The 27,756-nt window shown below is 33.8% G+C and overlaps 1 protein-coding gene, 1 long non-coding RNA gene and 1 other non-coding gene across 3 annotated transcripts; 1 reads left to right on the top strand and 2 right to left on the bottom strand.

Moving 5' to 3' along the window:
• Nucleotides 1-689: 689 nt before the first annotated feature.
• Nucleotides 690-19,345, top strand: LOC113403235 (inhibin beta B chain). The gene is made up of 5 exons (XM_026643704.2): nt 690-1,220; nt 16,964-17,070; nt 17,561-17,779; nt 18,251-18,526; nt 18,907-19,345. The coding sequence occupies exons 1-5, from the start codon at nt 905-907 to the stop codon at nt 19,066-19,068; spliced, it is 1,080 nt and encodes a 359-aa protein (XP_026499489.1). The 5' UTR covers nt 690-904; the 3' UTR covers nt 19,069-19,345.
• Nucleotides 19,346-24,387: 5,042 nt separating this feature from the next.
• LOC135194164 (uncharacterized) lies at nt 24,388-25,761 on the bottom strand. The gene is made up of 3 exons (XR_010309682.1): nt 25,590-25,761; nt 24,927-25,441; nt 24,388-24,608 (listed from the first exon to the last, which is right to left on the bottom strand). It is a non-coding gene; the product is annotated as an uncharacterized LOC135194164 (long non-coding RNA).
• Nucleotides 25,762-27,357: 1,596 nt separating this feature from the next.
• Nucleotides 27,358-27,439, bottom strand: Trnas-gcu (transfer RNA serine (anticodon GCU)). Its single transcript has one exon. It is a non-coding gene; the product is annotated as a tRNA-Ser (tRNA).
• Between the last annotated feature and the right edge of the window lie 317 nt (nt 27,440-27,756).

Here is a 27,756-nt window from a genome sequence, read left to right as displayed (position 1 = left end):
AGGATTTGGGACATATAGATATATGTTTTTAAAAATATATGCAACAATCACTCGAAATATAGAGGCAGTTTCATAGAGGTTTTGTGAAAAAATGGGCGAGCTTCGACGACAATTCCATTAAATATGACGCAATATATACTCACGGGTGAAAACTAAAAAGACTAAAACCTGATCATGAACCAAGCGTGTGTGAGGTTAATGTCTGTAACAAAAAAAATGTTCGTTAAGAATCGAATTATAAAAATAATGTAAATAATTAGGTACTAAAGATAATAGGGTTAGTTGTTTGTGGTATGTTGATCCCTGTCGTTTATAAGCGGTAAAAATAAATAGTTATCTCCGGTTCAACGAACTGGCGAATTTCTCGAGGCAAATAGCCAGGAATTGGGTCGTTAAATTATCGATCACATCCTCAATAAAATGGAATTTAAAAAAAAGCTATTCCGTTCTAAATATCTATAAACAAGGAGGTCTTTCTAATATTTTCTTTTTATTGAGACGAGTAATTTAGACATACAAATTGGAGAACATGATGGAGAAAAAGTCCAATGTTTTTTCTATTCTAACAAAACACATACATTCTTTAATTCAGGAATGCCTGATACAAATATAAAACCAAAACATCCACAAAACGTTCGAAAACAAATACATTCAGCGTCTAGTACAATTTGATTTACGATCTCGTATCACGCGGGTCCATTGTCCAAGAACGACAAACAGTGACCTCCGATACTGGGCTTGAACGATATCTTTCGTCCGTTCTCACGGAACACCCCTTGTGTGAGAGCATTATATTAGCGAGGGAAGGCAACGCGGGCGCCAGTCGCGCGCCGGCCGTCGCTGCACGCATGTGTCTCGATCTTCTACCGTACTTTAACTGCTTACGTAGAAGGAATCTGCCGCGATGAATACGCGAGTGATCGTGTCTTTTATTCTAGTCAGTTTAAACTATTCTAGTTTAGGCGAGATGGGGGCGTGCGCGAACTGTGCGAACGGTGAGCTTAGTGTCACTGAGCTGACGGAGGCTAGGATAGAGTTTGTTAAGCAGCAGATATTGAAGAAGTTGAGGCTGAGCAGGAAGCCGACGGTGGCTGTGCCGGTGAACAGCTTACCGATGCCCGTGGCGCAGGGGCAGACGCTGAGCCAGGGGTCCGACAAACCACCGGAGTTCGACGACTATTATGGACGGACGGAACAGAAGATTATATTTCCAGTAGAAGGTAAGATTAATTGTCTTTTTTACTGTTATGTCAAAACGATATCGCCTAGAAATATAAAACTTCAAAGAACACGAAACATTAGTATTAATTTAAGATTATTTCCAATCCTACGCAGTCTGCATTCATAGCTTACAATTATATCGGGAAGAGAGGGGGGCTTAAGTTGGCCATAATTATAGGAACATAAAATTTTGAGGCAGTTATACTAAAAATACATATTGTTGTATTGCATTGTAATATTTGTTAGCATTATGAAATATTATATGGCAAAAACAACAACAACAACAACTAACAAATCCGCCTAATATAACCGAAGATTCAGCTTTCCAAACTTTCTTTACATACTTTTAACATGATTAAATCATAATCTGATTTGCATCATTTAGGTACACCAAACATTTAAGTCATTTTAAATATGAACTATATACTCTTTGATATTTATTATTGTTTTAAAAAATTCAAACGATGGTATTATTTTTGATAACCAGTATTTATTTCGTAACGGTGATAGATCTTAGACACAGTTTGATACGATGAATACGTCCTTTGGACTACACAATTCTCATGTGCAACATGTCCGAACTGGGCTTGAGGATTCACTTAATAGCTGAAACTAAAATGGCTCTTGTTATCATTTACATTCCAGTACCGATCCTCTAGAACCCTCGTTATTGTTCTTTAATTGTTTTAACGCTTGTTCTGAGGGAAAGGAAATCTGAAGTGGAAAATACTGCAGTGAGCAAGCGGTGCAAATATTTTTCCTTATGTCAAAGTCAAAGCACTTGGAGCTTATAAATGATAACATTTTAAATAAAACATTTGTGTCCCATTGCTCCAATGCGGGTTGGTGAATAGACCTGTGCCATAGTCTTTCGATACTTTCTTCAATGTCGAGCAGGATATGGAAGCCTTCTGAGATTAATACGTCGCATTGTTAATGGGAAAGTTTAGTAATTTCTCTCGGATAATAACAGGAAAATGCTACTAAAATCAGGTCACCATATCACGTGGTCATTACAGATTCATAACCAGCCTTATCGGGCAGATAAAAAATGTAAATGTCTACGGAAAAAGTTTTGAAATAAAATAATCGGTTGCGTCTTGTTGGGGCCCCAAGCGACCGCATTAGTTGCAACGATATAGCCACGCCACTGGGTCATAAGCTGTATTTGTACATTGTAAATTTGCAATCTGTATAAATTACTTAATCATTTTGTCAAATGTAAATATTGTAATTTGTTGTTTAAGCATAATTCTCAGTATATTTATATACAGTTACAAGTAAATAATAACGATATGAGATAACTTCAAGTTCAGTAATCACTAATTGTGACCGGAATTTAGTAAATAATTAGAAATATGTGTTTATTTGTACATTCGATGAATTCGTTATCAACAGTTTTAAAGATTTTGGTAATTATAGTTTTATTGACACTATAAAAATGCTCAGCATCAGCATCGATGGAGAGCTGGAATGGTTCCCTCATATGAATGGCGAGGAGACTAAGCTAGTAGCGTTCGCGGTTAAGAAAATGTTGTGGATACGGCTTGCGGCTTGCTCATTCACTTGGATTCTCAATAATATATTTGATATTTTGATTACATGAAAATGTAGAAGATTTTTTGCAGAAACGACACAAGATACTTTTTTCTTTTAATCTTTGTAATATGTATACGCTTTTGCAATATCCCACAAAACGTTCAAAAATGTTAAATAACAAAATTAAATTTTTTTTTTGATTACATTAACAGCTTGTAAATTTCCCACTGCTGGGCTAAGGCCTCCTCTCCCTCTGAGGAGAAGGTTTGGAGTATATTCAACCACGCGGCTCCAATGCGGGTTGGTGGAATACACATGTGGCAGAATTTCATTGAAATAGACACATGCAGGTTTCCTCACGATGTATTCCTTCACCGCCGAGCACGAGATGAATTATAAACACAAATTAAGCACATGAAAATTCAATGGTGCTTGCCTGGATTTGAACCCGAAATCATCGGTTAAGACGCACGCGTTCTAACCACTGGGCCATCTCGGCGGCTTTTTTTGATTAATATACCGAATTTAGATTATAAACCCTCAGTCTTGGATTAAGATATTAAGGATCTTATCACCTAATGTGAATTCTTTCATAATCAAAATATATAAATATAATGACGACCTCCGTGGTTGAGTAGTATGTACACCGGTTTTCATGGTTACGCGACTCTGAGGTCGATTCGCGGCCGAATTGATGTAGAAAAAGTTCATTAGTTTTCTATGTTGTCTCGGGTCTGGGTGTTCGTGGTACCGTCGTTACTTCTGACTTTCCATAACACAAGTGCTTTAGCTACTTACATTGGGATCAGAGTAACGTGTGATGTTGTCCAATATTTACTATATATTTTATTTATTGTCTTTTACAAGCACTTTTAAAGGACGGTTCAATTCATATACGATCGTGTATATAACTAAGTACTTTGTATTCACAATAGCTCAGTGCAAAGCATGCAATAGCGGTGTGTCAATCCCCGGCGTGCTATGATAGTCATTACGATATATAAAACATACTGACTAATACTAAAGAAATGTGCGTATTATTATGCTACGGTCACATTGTCGCGGAGACGAGGTTTAAACCGCCCATGTGTAGACAACCACACGTATTTTGTCCAAATTAAATCTTTCGATGCACAGCAATTTATGCACCAACGAAACAATGGACGGATTGTGTGAAAGACGATATGGCTGGAAATAATGTTACTTGTGAGATGACTTCAGACAGAGAAGTATGGAAGAAGAAGACGCTGCGACGACCCCAAATAAAATTGAGATGATGATGTACGGCAATTTATCGACAGCCGCGATTTGGCTAATTGATTGTTGAAGACGTATCGAAACCATGCATATTTTCACATTATCGCGGTAATGTGGCTGCAGCATTAACCCTAAGATCAACAGTTTGTGAGACGTCCGCGAGTCACTCATTAAGATAGTATTACTTATCAAAGACACGCTTTGTGGTATTACATACTTTTAGCGATTGTTCGTTATATGTTTGTGCGCGGGCTGTTACTGCCAAACATATAAACAATATGTTATTAAGTGGACAACTTTGTTCAATTATTAATAAGTTTCAGATGAGTACAGTGCAGTAATAGTAGCTTTGAAACGCCACCTAAGTTTATTTGATCATTTAAATAAATTAATAAAAAATCCCCGGCTATGAGAATTTATGATAATTTTTTTCGTGTACTTAGGTTTTTATATACAGTTAACTAAAACATTAAAGTTATGTTAAGAAGTTTCAAGTTAAAAAGTATATGCTCAGGGATAACTAAGTTTAGCTTGGTGTTAGGGTTTTGTGGAAGTCCGTCTGGTTAGGTTCGACTTGGAAACCTTCAAAAAAAGAGCGTACTCCTTCCTAAAAGGCCGACAACGCCCCTGCAACCTCCCTGGTGTTGCAGATGTCCATGGGCGGTGGTAGTCACTTTCCATCAGATGAGCCTCCTGCTCGTTTGCCTCCTATAACATAAAAAAAAAATCCCCACTCATCAGATATTCTGCCACCGAGCACTTAGCTTTGCTGTATTCCGATTTGAAGAACGAGTGAGCCAGTAACTTACAAAAACCAAAACAGGCACAAGGGATATATCAGTTCCCAAGGTCCCATTTGGCGCATTGGTGATGTTAGGTATTTCTTACAGCGTGTTATCTGTCATACACCATCAGGTGACTCATTTGAGCGTCCCCCTATCTACTTCATAACATTTACATTAGCAGCCTGTAAATTTCCCACTGCTGGGCTAAAGGCCTCCTCTCCCTCTGCGGAGAAGGTTTGGAGCATATTCCACCACGCGGCTCCAATGCGGGTTGGTGGAATACACATGTGGCAGAATTTCATTGAAATAAACACATGCAGGTTTCGTCACTTGTATTCCTTCACCGCCGAGCATGAGATGAATTATAAACACAAATTAAGCACATGAAAATTCAGTGGTGCTTGCCTGGGTTTGAACCCGAAATCATCGGTTAAGACGCACGCGTTCCGCTGTAATCACTAATTAGACAATTATAAAATGATGCAATAATTTCGTATAACGACAACATTAACCTATTCACCTGATTTCGGATTGAACCTTGGACTTTTCACGTGCCGTTCGGTTCCATCAGCAGATTCTTCACGTTTTACTTGCATTGTTAAAATTAATTTGACATTTGATCATGATGTAATAATTACAATAGTAAATAATATACTATATATTTATCTACCATATATATGTATGTTTTTGTTTTATGCGTTTTTAACTCGGTAACGGCAAACGGCAAGGCTCTTTTATACCCTCCGCCGCCGAGCCTTCTACTGTTGGTGTGTGCATAGCGCGAATACTATGTTTTTCGTTGCTATATTTTATGTTATTTGGGAAACAAATAATTGTAATTACATTTAATAGTTAAAAAAATATATAACAAAACTATAAATCAATCAAGTTTCGACTTAAAATTATTACCAACAAATGACAACTTAGATTAAAAATAAAACCAAAAACAGAAAGTATAAAATAATATAAAACAGTTACAGTTTAATTATATTACGTAAATTAATTTTAAATTCACTACATTTTGAATTGAATATATCTAATTCTTTACAATGATTATAGGAATGATAAAAAAATATATGTATTTCACTAGCGAAACTATGCTTTTATATATTTAACTTAACATTTAAATATTGGTTTACGTTAATTATTCTTTATACAACCATAATTTTAAATGTTTCACTGATCGAATCTTTCTTAGTATTATTTAAAGTGTTAATAATTATAATTGATAAAAATGTATAAATTAAGGAGGTCCCACACTATTCGTCTGTTTTGTAACAGTTCAGATTCGACTATGACATAAGGGAAGCGTAAGGACCTGAGCGTTAAAGTAAAGAACCTGTAATAAAAACAAACTGTTGTTAAAACAACTGAGTCCACTGCAGGCGAGTGCTAAATCGGTACTTACATATTACATGCGACTGGTCGTCAGTGAAGCAGTACTGTAACCCAATGCTCAAAATCGACCCTAAGACTGTCATAGCTTTTATTTTTGTGTGTATCATTTTAATATTATTGTTTTTTTTATTCTCTATATCGTGGCGTGTTTAATAAAAAATATATTATATTCTATTCATATATAGGCAATTTGATTTCATTAGTTGGGTGTTCTAGGACTATGAAACAATACAAGGTCACCGCCCTCTGATCCCTATAAGAATTAAACATTATTGACTAATCAGATTTTCTCTACACCTAAATTTTTCAGCCTTTGATTCGGGCCGATGCGGTCTATATTCTCGCCCTTGTATAACATCAAACTAGAAAATTAAAACGCGGAGCAGTACCAAAAAGGTCAACGAGGTTAATCCATGACATTATTACGAAACTCAAACGTGTATAAATTATTAAGATAATTATTAAATAGTGTCGCGTGTTGTTATATATAGACTTCATTAATTTAATTAGCAATGACAATCATAATATAATATATATATATATATTTATTACGAAACGGAAACTAAAAGAGGCACGCAAGTAAGAAACGTAAAAAAAATACTTAACAAAGTCAGCCTAAGCAACTATAAACTTTTTTAAGTGACTTCCTAAACTTACCCAACGTATACTCTATTCCAACCAGAACAGGAAAAAAATCAAATAAACAACATTTGACAGCAAATTGACGCGATATCATTGGTCGAGAGCGTGATTATATATGACCATGATTCACTACGGATTTTCGAAAAAATGGCGTTTTGAACGTGTTATACCGTTTTATTTATGTTACTGCGTTATATAAGAGTTTATTACAATAAACATAATTGTTAAAAAACCTGTAAATATTCAGTCTTTATTAAAATAAATAAATAATAATTCTTAAATATTAAATTATTTATTAAAATCATTTCTTTATTTGCATAAGAATTTTTAACATTAAGTCCTTAAATGTATACAGACATGAATTAAAAAATAATTATTATATAAATCTTGACCGCGTGGAATGGGGCTAAGAATGTTAGAAGCATTTCTGTGTTAAATCGCAATTTCGATCCTCTGGGCAAAAAACGAACCAGCCCTCCTGTCACCGGTGGAGGCAATAAGACGAGATGTTATACTTTTAATGCTTTTTGTACTACCACTCTAAGGTCCAAGTCTTTTAACAGCAAATGGGACACAAACATAATTCGGAATAAGACAACATAATATTTGGATCGTTTGTTCGCTTCAGTTTTCCACGCAGTGGCGCCGGCTCTTAACATTGTTTCTCTGATAGGAGTCGGGGCCAGCGGGTCAACGCGTGTCGCGTCCCACACTAGGACCCGTCCTCGTTCCCAGGGGACTATGGCATTTCATTACAACTTTACCAAAGCAATCCATCAGGTTTCTTACCATAATCACGACTGATTCCACGATGGCGGCAAGGGCCTTTTTATTGTTTAATTAAGAGTGGAGATTACATTAGCAGCCTGTAAATTTCTCACTGCTAGGCTAAGGCCTCCTCTCCCTTTGAGGAGAAGGTTTGGAGCATATTCCACCACGGTGCTCCAATGCGGGTTGGTGGAATACACATGTGGCAGAATTTAGTTGAAATTAGACACATGCAGGTTTCCTCACGATGTTTTCCTTCACCGCCGAGCACGAGATGAATTATAAACACAAATTAAGCACATGGAAATTCAGTGGTGCTTGTCTGGGGTGAGGAGTGGAGATACCGTGGCGGAAAAGCCTACCTGAACTCAAGAGAGACCATGTATGTTCACCTCCTTTCCACACGGGCATCTGTGCTCAAAACACAGCGATGTTTCCAATCGGAAACCAATAGATATGTGTAAACATTAATTGTCTAAAAGTTAATTGTTAATATTCGACCGAATTGACCATGTTATTTTAATTGTTTTGGCCAAAATGAGTGCTTCTTGATCAAGTTTCTTGTCGGTTAAATATGGAGTTGTCGTCAAGTGTAAAAAGACCTAAATCTTTTCTAGGGGTTCAAGCTTGTGCGAGCATAATAGAGCAACATAAAGATAGACGGACAGACAGATCTTGTTCACTAAAAATTTTAACTGCAAGACGACATCAGTAATGAATCATCATGTTAAAATGTTTTTGATTACCAAGAAGTTTGTTTAATTTTAAGTACGTAGAACAAATTACAAATTCTAGTTTCTTGTAAACCCTTCTGGATTTTATTCTACCTTCAACATACTTTATTCCGTTACCGGTTATGAGGGCGAGTCAGCCAGTGTAATAACATACAAAAATGGCTCTTTCTGGATTAAAATAAATTGAATCTAAAGTTAAGGCCGCTCATGAAAAAATTTCGCAAAAACGCTCAAGAACATTTTCATGATGAGAGGCATTATATCCAAGAAAATATCACGCACTTACGGCTAAAACTCAACTATATCTAGCTCACGATGTTACAGTTGAAACTAATTAAAAGATAATAAAATCATATGACAATGGCGCTGTGTAAATATTTAGATATTAAAAAAAAAACGCTGATAAAATGTGATCGTAACACGTGGGGGCGCAATGACGGTAGGTTTACGAGTCAACGAAATTAAGTTTATTTATCTTTTATTAATTAGATAACCTCACCAGAGGCACGCTACGTGACCTATATACTGTACATGCGATTTTGTATATAAAATGTTTTCTTTTATTACGCATATTTTAATATTTTGTAAACATCTCGATGTGTTTTTTGACTCTGATTTCTTAAAAATTGGTATTGATAGTATTCATAATATTATTTTCGTATCGTATTATTTATATCAATATATATATTTTCATTGAGTGTATTCCTACAATATATATTTGGATATCATTCATGATTTTTAATTAATTTGTTTTTATTTTTTGTTTTTATAATTCATAAAATTCAGTGTGGGAACACACGATGACATTTAACCACGTGAATAAGATGAAAACTTGCTTCACAAAAAGACATAAATCCGTAACCCAGCTGTGGGATATCAATATTTCTTTACTTTTTTTACTATAACACCATCGTATTCGTACTCACGTGATCACTACACGATACCTTTACAGCAAAAGTTTTATAAATTTTTTTATACATTTTATTTTGCGACAATCTACTTGAATATTTTAACAGAAATAAAAAATATTTCTTTCTTTTTCTTTCTTCAAGTATCGAGTGAGAAAGAATTTCAAATAAATTTGTGTTGCCAAATTAAAAATTGAATTAGTAATTATATACAATATATACAGAGAACTCCTGTCTGTCATATCTCATATTTGAAAAAGTAACATGACCCCAGTCAAAGTATTGCCAAAAGAGCTTACCCTGGTTTTAATGATATTCTCTTGTTTTAGTGTAGGCATGACGCGACTGAATTTTAATTTACTAGGCCCGATATCCAATGCATAGCTTATCACAGGGTAAAATCATATGTATTTTAACCGTAATTTATCGTTCTTCTGTAAAATAAAGAGTAAAGTTTGGAAATTTAGATATAGCTTGTAAACTCCGGAACTACTAATCCAACTTCGTAAATATTTAGAGTGAACTTTCAGAATAGTCATAGGGCATCATACATCATAGTCAGCTATATATTATCCTGCTAAATAAATTGTACCAGATACGGTTCTTTGCATCCGATAATATTCATTTGTATGAACAATATAAAGAAGTGGAACAAGAATTGATACTTGTGGAACCTTCAATGCTTACTACAGTTGAAGAAGTCGCCAGAGATCTATTTCCTGTAACATTAATTTAAAATTCTTTACATGTGAAAACAATAAGTTCGTATCACGATAAATAAGTAAATAAACTGAATTCATTTATAAATTTCATTTTTAATTCAAATATACATGAGATTCGCTGTTAAAATTTCTACTATTTTCGTTCTACGGTTTGTTGTAATCTTAATAAATTAGCTATATTTTTTATGATTTGTCTAGATTGTGTCTATATTTAAAATTATTATATTTCAGACTCTACATATTCTTAAAATAATAAATTCAAGCGCATTCAGTTGCCCGATAATTGTACCGAGTTTTCATTAAACGTGACTAGATCCGGTTATTTTGTAAGACGGAACTTTATCGTAAAATAGGCTAATTAAAAAAATTAATTCTTGCCCCGGCACGATGAACTACAAGTAATAATTTACCGGATACGCTCGTCTTATCAAACAATATTTATCTTTGGAATGTTACTTTAAATTGATTATAGAATTTATTTTTCTTAAAATATCTTCATTTTGGAAAGTTCATGAAATTATATGTATTCTTCGGTTGTGGATATTAGTTAGCCAAAGTATTTCCAGGTCGAATTTTCGTAATTGCAGTTTTGGTATATTATCTTGTATAATTTTAAATAATTAAAAATTAAAAGTTCGTATTTAATTATGCGCAAATGATGATAGAGAATCCTTAATGTCGAATCTTTTTGGATTAATCCAAGACAAAATCACGCAAGTTCTACATGTCAGCGTTCATACATAAAATACGACCTCACGTCTAATTATTTTTTTTGTGAGGAAAAAAGGTCGACCCGTCTAGATAATTTATATCTAATGGTTTCTTATATTCATCCCGCAATAGTATATATTATAGTTCGTTTTCATAAATCAGAAGAAAAAAATAGATATTCATTGATACTTTTTTTTAAATAAATTTTTGAAGTTGCATTTTTGACTTATTATGAAAAAATCTAAAAAACGTTATAACTCAAAAATGGTTAACTTTTGCATTATGCATATGGGGGTTAAAATTATCGCAAATAATCACCCCTATCACCTCCTAACGGGAATACGTCGAATTACCAATAACCCTGTATATTTAGGAACTTGGCCGTTTTATTGTAATAACTCTTCCAAGTATAAAAGATCGACATGCTTGAATTATAGCCAGATGGTACAGATGCAGGACCAAAGGCTTCCTAATAATATCCAAACTTCATTCAATGAGAATTTTCAAGCTGTAACACCCAAAACATTCATTAGTAAAATTGCTGTTTAAGTATGCTTCAACGAAGCAATCACGCAGGAATAGAAAAAACCTCTGTTTTCGGTTATATTCATTCATAAATCCATACGAAAAGATCATATATATAAGTAATCTATTAATAGAAAACTAATATAAATTCCGCTTAATTATTTCACTTCAGCAATCTATTACATACGGAAAAATTAATTCGTTTTAGTCCTCATGATAACAATACATTAGGTAGTACGTGAAATGATTTGATTTACTAATAAGATCAATATTTCTTTAGATTTATCCAAAGCTTAACCCGCCATTGGTGACCTATATGTCTGTGAGACCGGGTGGTTGAAAAAAAAAAACAATATATTTTTATCACCGTGCACGGAGTTACACTGTGGTTTTGAGTAGCTGCCTAATACAGCGCCCCGTACCGCCAGTCTACCCCGCGACAGCGACGCGGTTTTGCCGCCAACCCGGTGCGTGAGACCGGCGTCACCAACTAGGTAAGTCAAATGGTTATTGTTATTTTTTATATTTTACTTATTTTGATAAGATTATTATTTTGATTTGATAGGATGTTGTTATAATTTACAGTTAAATCATATAATACTATTATTAGTAGGCGATTTTTCAGATTTGATCGACATTTTACGTGTTTTTCGTTCAAATTGTGAACATTGTTTCGGCATGTCTTACGAAAGCAACCAGCGTCGTCTCAAGGCTCTTTTGCAAGAAGCAATGTCTGATGAGGATGGATTACAATCGGAAAGTGAATCTGGAAGTGACTTAAAACAGGAAAATTTCGAACCAGATCAAATACAAAATTCGGAGAGCGAAGAAGATTTGAGTGACCACGAATATTCAGGTAATGAAAACTCATTGTTCTATTTGGGAAGTAAGGAAGGAAGGGATGAAGTAAGGAGCCCCAACGTCAATCTGTCCGTACTAGAAGAGTCAATATTATAACTCAGTTACCAGGACCGAAGCGGATTATTGCCGGTAAGAAAGAACCTCTCGCAATTTGGAAACACTACTTTGACAACAATATAATCGATATTATTGTAAAGTATACCAACCAATACATTGACACAGTGAAACATAAATATAACCGAGAGACGAATGCGAGGCCCACTAACGTCAAAGAGGTACAATGCTTCATGGGTTTGATTCTATTAGCCGGAGTAAAAAAATCTAATCATCTGAATGTTGAAGAGTTGTTTCGGACGGATGGTGGAGCCGTTGAAATATTTCGGTATTCTATGTCTGCTCAGAGGTTTAAATTTCTTCTGCGAGTTTTGAGGTGTGATGACTGTACAACGAGGCAGCAAAGAAAAGCAATTGACAGGCTTTGCCATATCAGAGAAATATTTGTCCAAAATTGTAAGTATAATTATACTTTGTCTGCTTTTGTAACAGTAGATGAAAAATTGGAAGATGTTCATTTCGCCAGTATATTCCAAATAAAACAAACCGCTATGGTATCAAAATTCAGACTCTCTGCGACGCTAAAATGTTTTATACGTTTAGTATGGAAATCTATCCCGGAAAACAGTCAACGCAAGGTCCATTTCATCTTGATAATTCTGGCCTAGTTGTTGTCCAAAGATTATGCGAACCAATTTTCAATACTGGCCGAAATGTCACATCTGATAATTGGTACACTAGTATACCCTTGGCTAGTGCGTTACTTCAGAATGGCCTAACAATAGTTAGAAAAATCAGATAGAACAAAACGGAAATTCCCCCGGAGTTCAATATATTACGTGGTCGAAGAGTGAAGTCCACTATGTTTGGTTTTCGTGACAATATGGTTCTGGTTTCTTATTTTCCAAAAACCGGAAAAAACGTCCTTCTGATTAGTACTATGCACAATGATGATAAAATTGATGCGGAAACTTTTGAGTTAAAATGAGACAAAGGGTGGAGTCGATGTCGTAGATCGTCTGTGTGCAAATTACAACTGTGCTCGAGTAACGAGACGTTGGCCTATGTTGGTCTTTTACGCTATGCTGAACGTCAGTACTATAAACAGTCAAGTGATACATACAGCTAATAATCCAACTTCAAAACTTTTACGTCGTCAATTCATTGAAAATTTGGCTATGAGTCTAATTGAACCACTTATAAAAGAACGACAGACGCAGTTGAATTTGCCACGATTATTGAGACAAAGACTGACAGAAATTTTGAAGCTCGATGATGTGCCTGGAGTAGCTGGTCCTTCGAGGAATGGTCGTTGCTTTGAATGTAGTTGGCAAAAAAACCGAAAAACAAGGTTAAATTGTCATAAATGTAAAATAATTATATGTCTTAAGCACGTAGTAGGTACTACTTGCTCTAGTTGTTTGGCTGTTGAAGATTAGTGATTTTAGTATTATTTTATTTTTTTTTTTTTGGTAGAAGTATTGCCATTTTTGTTTTTTTATTTTATGTCCTCAATGTCATAAGACTGACTAAACTTGATTTTATTGTTAATTAATTAAGATTTTTATATTTTTGTAGTTTATAAAAATATTGTTTCAAACAAGTCATAATTTTAGTGCATCCAAAGATATTGTCTAATACTAATAAAACATATTATTTTTTGAAATACTTGGGTTTTATTAACAAATTAAAGATCAAACTTTATAACCTTTCCAATGAAAAGTAATTTAAACCGTAAATTATCGAAATACTCGCTGTCTAAAATCCCGGTGCGTGAGACCGGGGTCACCAACGATGTAAGTCAAATTCACGTCACCAATGGCGGGTTAAGAACAATAAAACCTCTTCGGTTAAACAGAACTTTTTATTTAAAAACTCTCGTACTTTGAGTTTGATTTGATTGAGTACCACCCACTCATCAGAGATCCTACCGCTAAACAGCAGTATCCAGTATTATTGTATTCGGGTTTGAAGGGTGAATGAGCCAGTGTAACTACAAGCACAAGGGACATACCATCTTAGTTCCCAAGGCGCATTGGCAATGTAAGGAATAGTTAATATTTCTTATAACGTCGTTGTCTATGGACCACTTAACATCAGGTTGCTGATGCGCTCGTCCGCCTACCTAAATAATAAAAGGAAGAAATAATTTTTGAACTATAACAAACGCAGTTCGCTACCCCGCGTTGTCACGTTTGTGATCGGGTTCTGCGTCGATTTTAAAACTTGCTTTTATAGAATAGCTGTTGCAATGTTCACGCGCTCTCAGCTTATCAATACATAATTATTTTAATTACTCGTCTTAAGTAAATAAGTATGTATTTATAATCTTTTAACGAGTTTGCCTTTGATATTTATTAAATATAATTAAGTTACAATATATGAAGGATTTTTTTAAATGAAATTAATTTGATTGTTAAATATTATTTGGCTATAAGTAGGTTCTAATGAAAGGTATTAAACATTTTGCAATAATTTCAAAAGAAAAAGTAAATTATTTATAAATACTTTTGCTTTTTCTGACGTATAACACGTAAAAGAAAAGTTCAATTACGTAATGATATGAAATATAGTGAGTTAAAATTTCTTACAGCGCCAATGTCTACAGAAAGTGGTGACCACTTACCATCAGGTAGCACATTTGCCAAACTACCTATTGTAAATAAAAAATCTAAATAAATCAGCTAAAATCCAAATCACACATATATATTTCGTATATGTGTGGATTTTATTGTATATTTAAAGTTTGGATTAAACAATAAGTGATTCAACATTATGCTATAAAAAAATTACGCGTAAAAATGTCATAAATGTTTTATAAAGTCATGATTTTATTTAACCTGACTTGTATCTCGTCTTGTTACCTACGGTTCATATTATCACGCTTTTACGACGTGGAACTCGATGTTTACAATAACTGAGGCTGATAATTTTTTTTTATGCATTACAGATAAATAAGGAAGTTTATTACACAGATAATGATTATTATTAAACAAAACGGTTTAGTCACAGATCGCGTAAATCTCGTAATTCATAATCAACTTTGATACACGCAAAATAAGTCCAAGAATGTAATCTACACAGTATATAACAAAGTCGCTTCCAGCCGTTTGTATGCTTCGATCTTTTAAACTACGCAATGGATTTTAATGCGTTTTCATCAATAAACAGAGTGATTTAAAACGAAGGATTATAATAAAACAAGGAATTATTTTTGTTTGTTCTTCAAGGATTCCTTGTCCTGAAAGTATATAGTCCCAGTGAAGGTATGGGAATGTAAAGCCGAGAGAGGCAGCTAATATAATTTAACAGTCCAACATAGGCTAGGCATACTCTCCTTCCATTTCTTCTTTTTGAGGAAAAATCTTAGAGATTATTTCGTCACACCTTTTTTTGCTAGAATAACATATCGGTGTCGGTTACGTTACCGACCAGCATCGAGTGCACTATTAGCCAATAAAAATAGGACCCTTTGCGCACGCTACCGTGACTCTCCGACTTATTTCAACACACTGGTACGGCTTGCGCAGCATATTCATCTTTTTATATATTTTATTTGTGTTTATAATTCATCTTGTGCTCGACTGTAAAGAACTTGGTCGTAGGATTTTATGCAAGTCCGTTTGGGTAGGTACCATATGCTCGTCATAAATATTGTTATGTTCTGGATTAAAGGGTGAGTGAGTTAGTGTAACTACATAAAGGGACATAGCATCTTAGTTCCGAAGCTTGGTGGCACATTGGTGATCCAAGGAATGGTTAATGTCTATGGGTGGTGGGGACCACTACACCAGGTGGCTCATTTGCCCGTCCGTTTACCCACATCATGAAAAACATTAAAACATCGTAAGGAAATGTTTGTTTGAAGGGAATTCTGCCACATACGTATGTCTTTATGGACGCGCATTGGAGCAACATCATAGAATTTAATTAGATTCTCGATCAAGATGACAGAAGTTCCTTGTGCTTCAATGAACTTTTTACCCATTACTCACAATATTACAAATGAAGACTTAATTTTAGTATATTCAATCTGAAAACGCTAATATAAGACAAGATACGATAGTATTTATCACAGAGCAGTCCCGGGTCATGCCTTGCTCCAATTAACGTGAGGTCGCAGTTTAGTTATATCGTAATTAGTGTAATGCTTTGTATTACCCGCGACGATAATTACACAAATGTGTCCTGTCTGGTGGCGTCTTAGTGAGTCTACAATTATTGGATTCACTTAAATGTGAAGTTGTGAACTTTGGGTTCGATGAGGTAAATTTCATGATTTGAGTGTATTTAAATAAATAAATAGTAACGAAGGTACCACAAACACCCAGACCCAAGACAACATAGAAAACTAATGATCTTTTTTGAATGGAATCGAACCCGGGACCTCGGAGTGGCGTACCCATGAAAACCGGTGTACACACTACTCGACCACGGAGGTTGTCGTCTGAAGTTCTATGCAAAATTTTTTGACGCAATATTTTTAAACCTGCGATAGTCTAGGTCAAATGGGCCGACTGGTTCGTCAGTCGCTCATAGACAAGTTTAGCTTAAGTGAAAGTTAACCAATAAATTGTATCTTAGATTATAGTCTCGATTATAATAAATTAAATACTCTATATTATTGTATTTAAGATTCAGAGAGATCCTATACTAGTGCCACAATAAAATAATTATATTTCTCTCATCATAAATACTAAGATTATGCCATAGATAATTATTACTTTTAATAATTAATTTGACAATTTTTAGTTTACAATTGCAATTACACACGCCGATTTATGCACAATATATTAATTTAAAATCCTTAAAGATTAAGTTAATTGTTATTGTTTCAGGTGAATGCCTCACGTCTGGACGGTATCCGTTCACCTGCCTGCAGTTCGAGTTACCGCCGGACGTTGAGCCGGAAGAAGTAACCGTCGTCGAGCTGTGGTTCTATAAGGTATTCTTTTTTACATAAGGAAACAGCTTATAATTACTTTTTATAAAGAGCCTATCTTCCAAGCGAGCCAGAATAGCAGAAGTCCATTTATACAATCTCGGTTTGCTAGAAACATGAATTAAATGTATGATTCCAATGTTTACGTGTGTTCTAACATATTATTTAAGTAAACTTTACAATGAAGCGTTTTTGAATCGTCGATATTTAAATACCACCGTTTCGGAAAGCAGCTTCCAGCGAGAAGAAACGCCAAGAAACTGGCATAGTCGCTCTTTTCAAATAAACAGATTTACAATGCTGTTTTTTACAATAATTACTGTACTGTGATGGAACCCAAGCCTAAATCCAGGCGTTTTTTCTAAAAAGTATTCTTTTAATGAGTAATAATATTTATTTATTCATTTAATCTTAATAAACTTTTTAAATTTAGTAAATGGTAAATTGGTTACATTTCCCGGTATCTTATTATATATGCGTATATCTTTCACAGGAGCGTGATCCACTAGACGAATACAATCAAACCTTCGTTATATCTGAAGCAGCGCATTGGGACAGCCAGCAACAGTTTAAGAAGACGAAGCCAATTGCAATCAAGGAGACGGATATTGGTGAAGGTTGGGTGAGAGTGGAGTTGGCCTGGGCTGTGAGGGTCTGGCTCGAGGGGACTGAGAGGTTGCATACGTTACATGTGGCTTGTAGGACATGTCAGGTGAGTCGAATGTTAGCGATCAAGTAATAAATTTAAAATTAGAAACATAATATTATGTTTCATAAGCACGGTTTTCTTAGATCTAGATGATAGATGTTTTTGAAACATTTTGGCCTGCATAGTTAATTTAGGGGTGGTCGCTTCGACGGTTGTAGATGACAAGTTACCGTTTCCAAATTCACGACGACCATTAAAATATTAGGGTTTATCTAACAAAAAATTACAGTAACAGTCCAGAGTTAAATAGTTTAGTTGTCAATGATACATTAATATGCCTCGCCAATCACTGCAAATACTGCACTTAATCTCAAAAGGTCAAATGTAATTGATAGACTATGTTACGAGATTTACAGATTTGTATTTCGATTTGGAAAGACTGCCAACTGAGACCAAACTTCTGATGATGATCTTGATCAAACTCACGATGCTCAGATTATAACCTAAATTTATCATAATTACTGTTTGTTTTAGCTGCGCCGAGCTCCTCTCTCCTTCCACGAAAAACGCCGCCCATTCCTGGTCCTATATACCAAGTATGCCGGCAAACGTCGTCGTGGCAGGACACTGGAGTGTGGAGCTACCACCAGTGAATGTTGTAGGGAACCTCTTTACGTCAGCTTTAAGGAACTTGGCTGGGATGACTGGATCATCAGACCGGCGGGCTACCACGCGTACTTTTGTAAAGGGACTTGTGCCCCAATTTCAGCTGTATCGCAGGCAGATAGCTATCACCACAATATTATCAGAGTAAGTAAACTATTTATAAATTGTGTATTAAATGGTTGCTAAAACAAAGATATTTGTGATGAGGAACTAACCATCATATAGCCAATTTATTGAAGAAGAATAAGGTCCTATTTAATTGATAATCAAATATAAATACTAACTTTTATATTTTAAGCAGTTTTTGTAAATAACCATGATTTCATATCATATTGATCTTATCCTATCACACAACTACCTGTACAACTCGTATTGATTACAATAATTTATAGAATATTTAAAAACAATCAAATTCGTAATACTCTAAACAATTTAAAAAGTAATTTTACCGTGATAATGTATTGTATCGATATTTTGATGGAATTAAATGTATTGATTGAAATTTTCATTCTTTTCGTTCACAGAAATATTTCTATTCTGTATCAAATGAAAGAAAAGCGGAGTTCAAGCCATGCTGCGCTCCGACAACATTTAGTTCACTGCAATTACTCTACATGGACTCAAATAACACGGTGACGCAGAAGACTCTACCAAATATGGTGGTAGAATCATGTGGGTGCATGTGAGGTGAATTCAATGACCTAAACATTTAAGGGACTTGTGGAAATAAAAATTGGATAAGACGATCAGCTACTTGATTGAAGAAGCTTGTTGCTGTATTTTTCAAGTTGCATATTTGTCTTAAAGAAGTCGGTTATTAAATCACTTATTCCAATCAAAATCGTAATTGGACACGTGGAACTATTTTGAGTGCTAGGCAGATGTCAAAGATTTATTGATATTGTGTTGCTGAAAATACAAGGAGAGATAAATGAAATGAGTTAGAAGCAATTTGGGATAGTGACTATCCTCTTAGAATGGAATAATAACACGAATACAATGTTCTAAATACTAATTTTAATGGTTTTCTGATTGATGCCAAATTAAACTTCTTTAAATTCATAAAATTATATTTCATAACTTAATCTGTAGTTAGGAAAATCTAATAATTTTGCATATGAAGACATATAATTCAAATAAATCATATAATTCAAATAAATCATTTATTAAATGTTATAAAAAATTTTTTTAATTGAAAAATTAATGTTGATGTTCACATCTTTTTCACAATTAATATTTGTTTACACAAGAATTACTTCGATTGAGACGACAATATACGATCAAAATAGATGTATAAATTATGACGAAAGAATATTAACATAATTTTCCCCTTTGAATCGTAATTCTGATAATCACCGGGGAAATGAACTAACCTTGTTGTGAGTCAATAAGACTTAGTGTTATATGATTTAATTCTACTTAAGTTAAATGTGATATAGCTTGTTCGATATGTTTTGATAGTTAAATGTTTTGTTGTGATGTATTTATAATTAGGATTAATTCGAATTGCATTTACGTTATTTAATTAATTATAAATTAATTTAATGTTATTATTATGTTAGGTCGAAGTTTCTTTTCAAAGTTTGAAGCCAGGTTTTTGTTATTCCATATTAAATGTTGAAGAAAATCAGAACAGATTTATAACCGTGATCAAAATGATTAAAATCATTTAATTCGTGTTTGTATTCATCTCCTGTTCCCCGGTGAAGGAAAACATCGTGAGGTTACTTGTCTTGAATGAAATTCTACGTTGTGTATTTAACAACGCGCTTGGAGCAAATTCGGGAATTAGCCTTTCGCTTAAGACGCGAATTCTTTAAGCTTTTTCTTAACTGTGGAACTGAATTGAGGGGCTGCTATTTTACTCTTTAAAGAGAGTATTTTATGTTATTGTTTTGAAAAGGAACTTTTTTTTTGGTACACGCTTCAATTGAATGTTTTAGAGATAATAAATATTTTTAAACTATGCAGTACAATCTTGACTTTGACACTATAATGACATTGACAGTTTTTAAGTTTATAGCCCCTTGGAATAATCTAGCCTAATAATAGTCGCCTCTTTATTTGCTTTTCAAATTCTAGAAACTTCTATCCTTTACCGTTATATTTTAAGATAAATACTCCCGGTGTATATATTAATGACATGCATATCGACGTTTATAAATCAACATTAATTTAACGAACTTGAAGCGATAAGTTTTGTCTCGTTCGATGAAAAAGAGGACTTCGGTCGACCTGTAACCATTCAATTAAGAGCTCCGATCTAAACTGAGAAATAACTATACTGAGATAAACAATGGGCGTGCATGCCTAAAAATGCCTTATTAGTTTAGACATACGGAACCAATTTCACTATTAACACATATACAATTATACATATATCACTCTGAATGTTATCATAAACGCTTTTATTAATTATGATGAATGAGGTGACAATAATTTGACAACATTATGCCACGTCGCCATATTGGTTAAATATAATTGTCATATTTCTAGTCAATTAAATACAATCCATTCACATCCTGTCACAAGTAGAGCAAAGGTATGTTTAGATTTATATATTATATAACTCGGAAAGTCGTACGCGTGAAATGCTTATTAATTTTAATAAAAGGCGAGTGTAATTACAGATATAGAGACCATAAAAGTTACCAAAGCGATGTTAAGCGATAGTTTATACAGAATCAAACTTCATGAGCGGTGGTGACCACTTAACATCAATTAGTCCATTTGTCAGTCTATCTACCTATATCAAATTATATATATATTAGGTATTTATTAATGCGCAACTAATTAAATATGTTATTATTTCTGAACATTCATTAAAGTATGTATTGAATTTTTTAGTATGATAAATTATCAGTTAGTTGTAATTAGTATAATTAAAGATTTTAAGTTAATGAGTTATTAATAAATGTTATTCCTAAGTAAATACCAAAATACCTCGTTTAAGAACTTATCAAATAGGTTTTCTAGACGTGTTACGTTATGGGCGTGAAGCTAGTGATGGATTTTTTTTGTCTAGTTATTTGTATATAAATATACCTAAATCTGATTCTGCAACACCTATGGCTATGTACTAAAGGTCAAATACGTACAGTGTTATTACATTTTAATCAATGTTTCGTATTAAATATTTATTTATAGCGACAATTATTTCGTGTTTCATGACAAATCTTAAAGTAAACTGGACATTTATTAAAATTTTTCGCAAGCATTGAAATATATTACATAAAGCAAAATAAATTGTTGTGTGCTACCCTCAGCGGGGTCAAGCCAAACGATAATCCTGCATCCGCTACGGGCAATAATGGTACTTATGCACATAAATTGTACTTAATAAATGACTAAACGCTCTGCATATATTTTTAAATATAATTTGTTCGCTTTGATCTGACGGTATTGTTCAAGCAGATTTTTCTGTCACTATTTTCACGTCTATTATATTTCGATTGGATCATCTATATGTTACATCAGATATACGAAGAATTTATTCCAAAGAATAAGATATTTTTAAAGACAAAGTAAAAACATTACTGAATACATTCTTGCAAAAACAAGAAAGACAATGTTACCTTTCGTGAGACATTGTCTGTGTGTGGTTATATAAAATATTGTATTTTTAATTTAAAAAAAATATTTTGTGAGTCTGGTAGTATTTAGTAGTGTGTGTGTATGTGTGTGTGTGTGGGAATTTATTTTCTTATGTTTTAATGCAAACTGTCAAAAAAAAAAAACACATCGTCCCTGTAATTGCATTTGTGAAAAATGTAAGAAGAAGAACTTTCATTTATAAAGAGAATAATTTACAATAAATATTAATGTTAATTAAAAACAAAATGTTAATTTGAACAATGTATAACTTTATCTTATTGAATTCATGTAATAGTTGGTGTGTCTGTTATTTATAATGAACGATATGATCTATATTCTATCGCAATTAATTCATGCAATGTATTTGTTTCAATCGTTCCAGTTATTAAAGTTTCTCTATATAAGGACGAAAGTTACTCTGTACACATGTGAAGGTTATACGTTGGCAGTGTCAAAAAAGAAAATGAGAAATTTGAAGCCTTTTGGTTGTTTATATATTTTTTTGTTAATCTTTAATTTTATTATTGTTACATTTAAATAATTTGACAATGATTATAAGAACGTTAATTTTTATGTTTTTTAATTGATACACGTCAATCAATTTTGACAGAAAGACATGATACAGATTATAAAAACAAATATGGTTGTATACGTCATATTGTCAAGTAAATTATAAAGTAAAATTATTTTCAACATGTTATTTAAACTACACTGTTATTGAAACAAGTAATTCTTCATGATATATTTGTCAAAATGATTGAGTATGTTTACCGTATACAAGACAATTTTTATACATACGCTATGACACTAACCTAGTCTAGGTTGCCTAGGTCACTGTTACTGTGGGTGTAGATTTTTTGTACTTAACACAACGCCCAATGGTTGTATTATTACCAATCACGACAGTGCCTAAGTATTATACTTTAACATATTAGTTTAAGATGAATAATTGAAAACCAAATTTAATAAAAAAGAAGGAACTGTTAATATGTTTATTATTTTCTTAAACTGTAGATTACTTTCAAAGTAAGTAAGTACATCTTAAAACATGTTATTTTGTCTGTTTTATTCCAATATTTCTTTCATGCCTTTCTTATTTCATACCCACGTTTGCCGCCCGACTTGTCGTCATTTTTTCGCATCTCATTATCACTTAAATCCTTTTTTATCGTCCTAAAAAAACTCATTTACGTTTCTCTCCCGTGAAACGCTTAAGTAAATCATTTTAAATATTAATTGCAAATTTAGTCTCATTCAGAATGTATATTATAAAGATCTTACTTTTATTTAGTGTATCGTTTTGCAATTATATTGTATATAAAATATTTATAAAATCGAAACATTTTTAGAAAAATAGCCCTAGCAATATTCTTTCTCAATTTCATTATTTTGAAATATTTTATATATTTTAGGGAATAAGTAAATGTGTAATTCTCCTACAGACAAAATGCAGAATATTATTCATAGACGAATTTATTGTGATTAGTTCCGAGCGGATACAGACACATATTAAACATACATTTTACAATAAGATAATTCAATAACACTGACTCTGATGTATAGACATACCTACGTGTGGCCTTAGTATGCACCACTAATAATATGGTATTGATTGGCACTGATTAAAATATAATTCTCTATGAATATACACAGAGCAGTATACAGTATAGATGTTTTAAGAAGCTTTTATTTATCTTCGACAGCAAGAATCAATCGATCAAAGTTTCAACTAAATATCGAACCAATCCCACTCAACGGACCGAGCTGTCATTTGGAGCATATTTTGGTGTCGGTGACATTATAATATAACATACTCATATCTTTTTAATTTAATACACGAAAGCTTGGTTTTGAATCATTTTTCTTTTTCAAGGACACCCCCTCCAGTTTGTTTTTATTATCTCTCTCAGACAAAGATGACACATTTCCATCACGAATGTAAAAAAGATCGACCGCCGCGATAGAACGATTTGATCAAAAACGAAGTTTCGAAATTCTGGCAAGCATTGCTAGTTTTTTAACTCGATAACTTATAAAAACCTTTCTACTTCAAGAAAACCTCGTCCAATTTTCTTTAAATTCCGTAACTTTGATCACGTCTGTAAAAACTTCGGAAGCCGCGATGGCCCAGAATATCTGTCAATCTTTTTTCTATTCGCTGAAGGAAAACCATAACGTGGACACACGCATGTTTCCCATGAAATTCGACAACAATTATTAAGATAAGCTTGGTGGAATAAACGCAGCATTTTCTCCTAAGCCGTTGTTTGCCCAGCAGTGGGAGATGAGATTTCGAGCTGTTACTGTCCGTCGTCTGATTTAATAAAAAGTATTTAGACACGTATCAGTTCAAAATATTCGTTCTTTGATCTTAATCCTCTAATATTTTGGCACTAACATAAGAATAGATGGTACACAATATAAAACATACAATGATTAAACAATTCGTAAATAAATACAAGTGTAAAAAATAGTTTAGCATAACTTATATAAACTGTTAAGATTTCTAGAAATTTGTGTTCGGATGTTTCGTTTTTGCGCAGATGGTGGTGGACGTGTCCTCGTGTGTGTAGAGCTTACTTCCGTCGCCATTAGTCCATCTCCAGCTTGCAAAGCCCGTGTTAAAATGAAACTCTTGTGCCATACCAATACAATAAATTGTCGCGCCGTCAGCGGACCATCGACCCTCGGTGTTGGACAGATAACAGCGGCACACCACAGTTGTCTGATGGCCATTGTTTAAGAATACATATATTTTATAAATGTAGAATATTTTACGAAGATTTTAATTTGTTAGTGTTGTGTTAAACATTTAGTATACAATTACAGTGTAACCTGGATATTTGGAATTTGAAAGGACCTGAGCTTAATTTTTTTTTTGGAATTTATTACTTTATAAAATATGTCTCTTACACCTTTCTTGCGATAGAAATGCCGAGTGTTTGAGAACAATTAATGTGTTTAGACGTGTTCCGAACAATATTCAAAATGATAAATTGATAATAGTTGTCTCACTTAGTCGAGAGTCTATTCACTGAAAAAGTCCCAATTAATGCGGAAAACATCGAAAAATCTAACAAAGGAAATCTCAGTCGTAAAGGTTACATAATCCCAGTGACTGAGGTGTTTCAATTCAAAAGTGTTGTGACTTTACAGTTAACAGAAATAGAGACTTATCCTATATCCAGGGTCCTCTTAACGAGTTACACTGTATTTGGTTTAGCTTTAAATCCGTGAAAAATTTTTTGTACACATTTAACTTTTATAATTTTCTTCTTATGAGAGATCATCATCGTCAGCTCCATCGGTACCTTTTTCGTCACGCCGGACGCTGGAGCCACTTCTTTTTGGTTAACACCGACCGCCATTGCGCAAGCGTACTATCAATTTATTTTAATATAATATTTTCCGATTTTCACTCGGTTTAATCGCGTTGCTTACTTCGTACTTTCGTGAGTTCTTCGTCTGTGGACCAAGGGATATTTGTTATTTTATACACAAAAAAAAAATAAGATTTTAAGCTATTTCATTTTGAAAATTTATAAAAGAGTATTCAAATCTCAATATATTTTACATAATGATACTCTACCACAAATTTTCAATTAACACTTACCAAGCTTCAAAAACACTTTTCTTCACGAAATGCTTCCAATGAAACACAGTTTTAATCAGAACACACAATACTGAGTAATTGAAACAATTTCCAGTGAATTATTAATTTAAATCACGTTTCAAAATGTCGACAATGTATCACACCCCAAACTCGTCCTTAACAGTGACATTTGCTTTTGCGTATTGATCGTTAAAATATCGCAACGGTTCGGAAAATTGCACTCAACCTTGAGAAGGATATTCTGAATGAATTCAAACATGACATAAAATAAACATATCGCTTAAAAGGAAATGATTAGTTTTTATCGAATCATAATAAAAGAAATGACTCCTATTTTTCTATATCATAAAAGACCTACGAAGAAATAAGACGAGCAGCATCCCCGCATCACATCGAGTTCCATTAAATCGACTCAAAACTTACACATATACCACAAAAGAAACAGGTTACGTGTATGATAAATAAAATAAGAGCTTGGCTCTAAGTGTTGCGCCGTTGCTAGTTCAGTGTTAAAATTTTCAGTGTTTAAATTAAAAACGCTGAATCGGCGCCTCGAGAGTCCATTACCGGCTGCGGCGGTCGTACCACGTGTGAGGTTTATTATATCGGCGTGCTATAGTTTGGAATAGTTATGTAATTACAATACAATAATAAGATTCTAGCGACTGGCGCATGTTTTTTTAAGCCAATCTTCAGTTTTCAGTTAATATAAAATTATTACTTCTAGAAACAAAATGTAGGTACTACCACCGTCATATTACTTTTAAACACATAATAAAGGAAAAGATGATGAAATCAGGGCTACTTGGGATGTACAGTGTTTACTGCGAACCTATAGAGTATAATTTGTCTATGGAATTAGCATTTGGAAATAGACAATATGTCTATTTAGATTTGGAAGTGTCAAATACTTTAGAAACTTTTTTCGATAAAATACTCACCGAAATAACGTCTTATGAGGCATATACATGCACCTGATCAATAAATTATTTAGGACGTCGCCCCATATATAGCAGGGATGTTATGGAACTCCGTAACCGTAATCGATACTATCGAATATCCGAAATAAACATATATAATTGTTTTATGGTATCGGTAGGCGGTCGTGCAAATGGGCCACCTGATGGTTAGTGGTCACCATCGCCCATAGACAATGGTCCTGCAAGAAATATTAACCATTTCCTACATGACCTCGGGACCTCGGGAACTAAGATTTTATGTCCCTTGTGCCTGTAGTTACACTGGCTTACTCACCCTTCAAACCGGAACACAACAGTACTAAGTACTGCTTTAAGAAAAAAATAACTGTTAAGGTGTGATAATTTCCTCAAATGTGTGCACATATATTAGAAGAACATCTTTATAGTAATCTTCCAATGAGACAACAATCTGATAAGAAAATGGCTTTACGTGTTTTCTGAGGCAGCAATCAAAGTACAAGATGCTGTTAAGATTTTCTGTCAGAAAAATTTAAGGACCCTTGGGAGGAACGCTATCTCCTCCAGCAATACTGAATCCCACTGAAAATGATTCCCACATAACTTGCCGTTTAGGCCTGAAACTTATCCACTAATATCCCTGCGATGCCAATTTTCTGCATGGATGCATGCAAAACGATCCCGTAGATCCTATATCTACGGGATCGTTTTGACAGAACGCATATTACGCTCAATATCCAAGTAATTTTATGATCACCTAGTTCAACGGTTTGCCCCAAAAAATGCGTACGTATTAATATATATTTAAGAAATACTGTCGCAAAATATACCGACGAGGATGGGATTCGAACCCACGCGTGCAGAGCACATTGGATTAGCAGTCCAACGCCTTAACCACTCGGCCACCTCGTCTTGTTATGTCTTCACCAATAAAAAAGATCTTAGTTAACTATCAATTGTCATAAATAATCTATACTTTTATTTTATTAACTTTAAAATAAACTATTTCTCACATTACTAATAAATACATCGGCACTCGGTCAAATTGTTTACAGACAATCCTAAGGATGGTCTTTATTGCTGATACATTTGACACACTACATCCAAATCTCGGGGCTCGGTAGTACCGCCAGCAAGAAGAGCCAAGCGAACAGGGCCCTACCTTTTCTCGAAGAGTTTTGTAAGTTTTTAAACCCATATTGGATTTGAATTATACCAGATAAACAAAA

The sequence above is a fragment of the Vanessa tameamea genome, chromosome 26, assembly GCF_037043105.1.
Source record: "Vanessa tameamea isolate UH-Manoa-2023 chromosome 26, ilVanTame1 primary haplotype, whole genome shotgun sequence".
Lineage (NCBI taxonomy): Eukaryota > Metazoa > Arthropoda > Insecta > Lepidoptera > Nymphalidae > Vanessa > Vanessa tameamea.
This window is presented reverse-complemented; position numbering and strand designations above follow the sequence as displayed.

Excerpts from the sequence above, each read along its gene's own strand:
- LOC113403235 (XM_026643704.2), top strand. The coding sequence starts at position 905 with ATGAATACGCGAGTGATCGTGTCTTTTATTCTAGTCAGTTTAAACTAT. Across the intron at positions 1,221-16,963 it reads GATTATATTTCCAGTAGAAG|GTGAATGCCTCACGTCTGGA; the intron begins GTAAGATTAATT and ends TTATTGTTTCAG. Across the intron at positions 17,071-17,560 it reads TCGAGCTGTGGTTCTATAAG|GAGCGTGATCCACTAGACGA; the intron begins GTATTCTTTTTT and ends TATCTTTCACAG.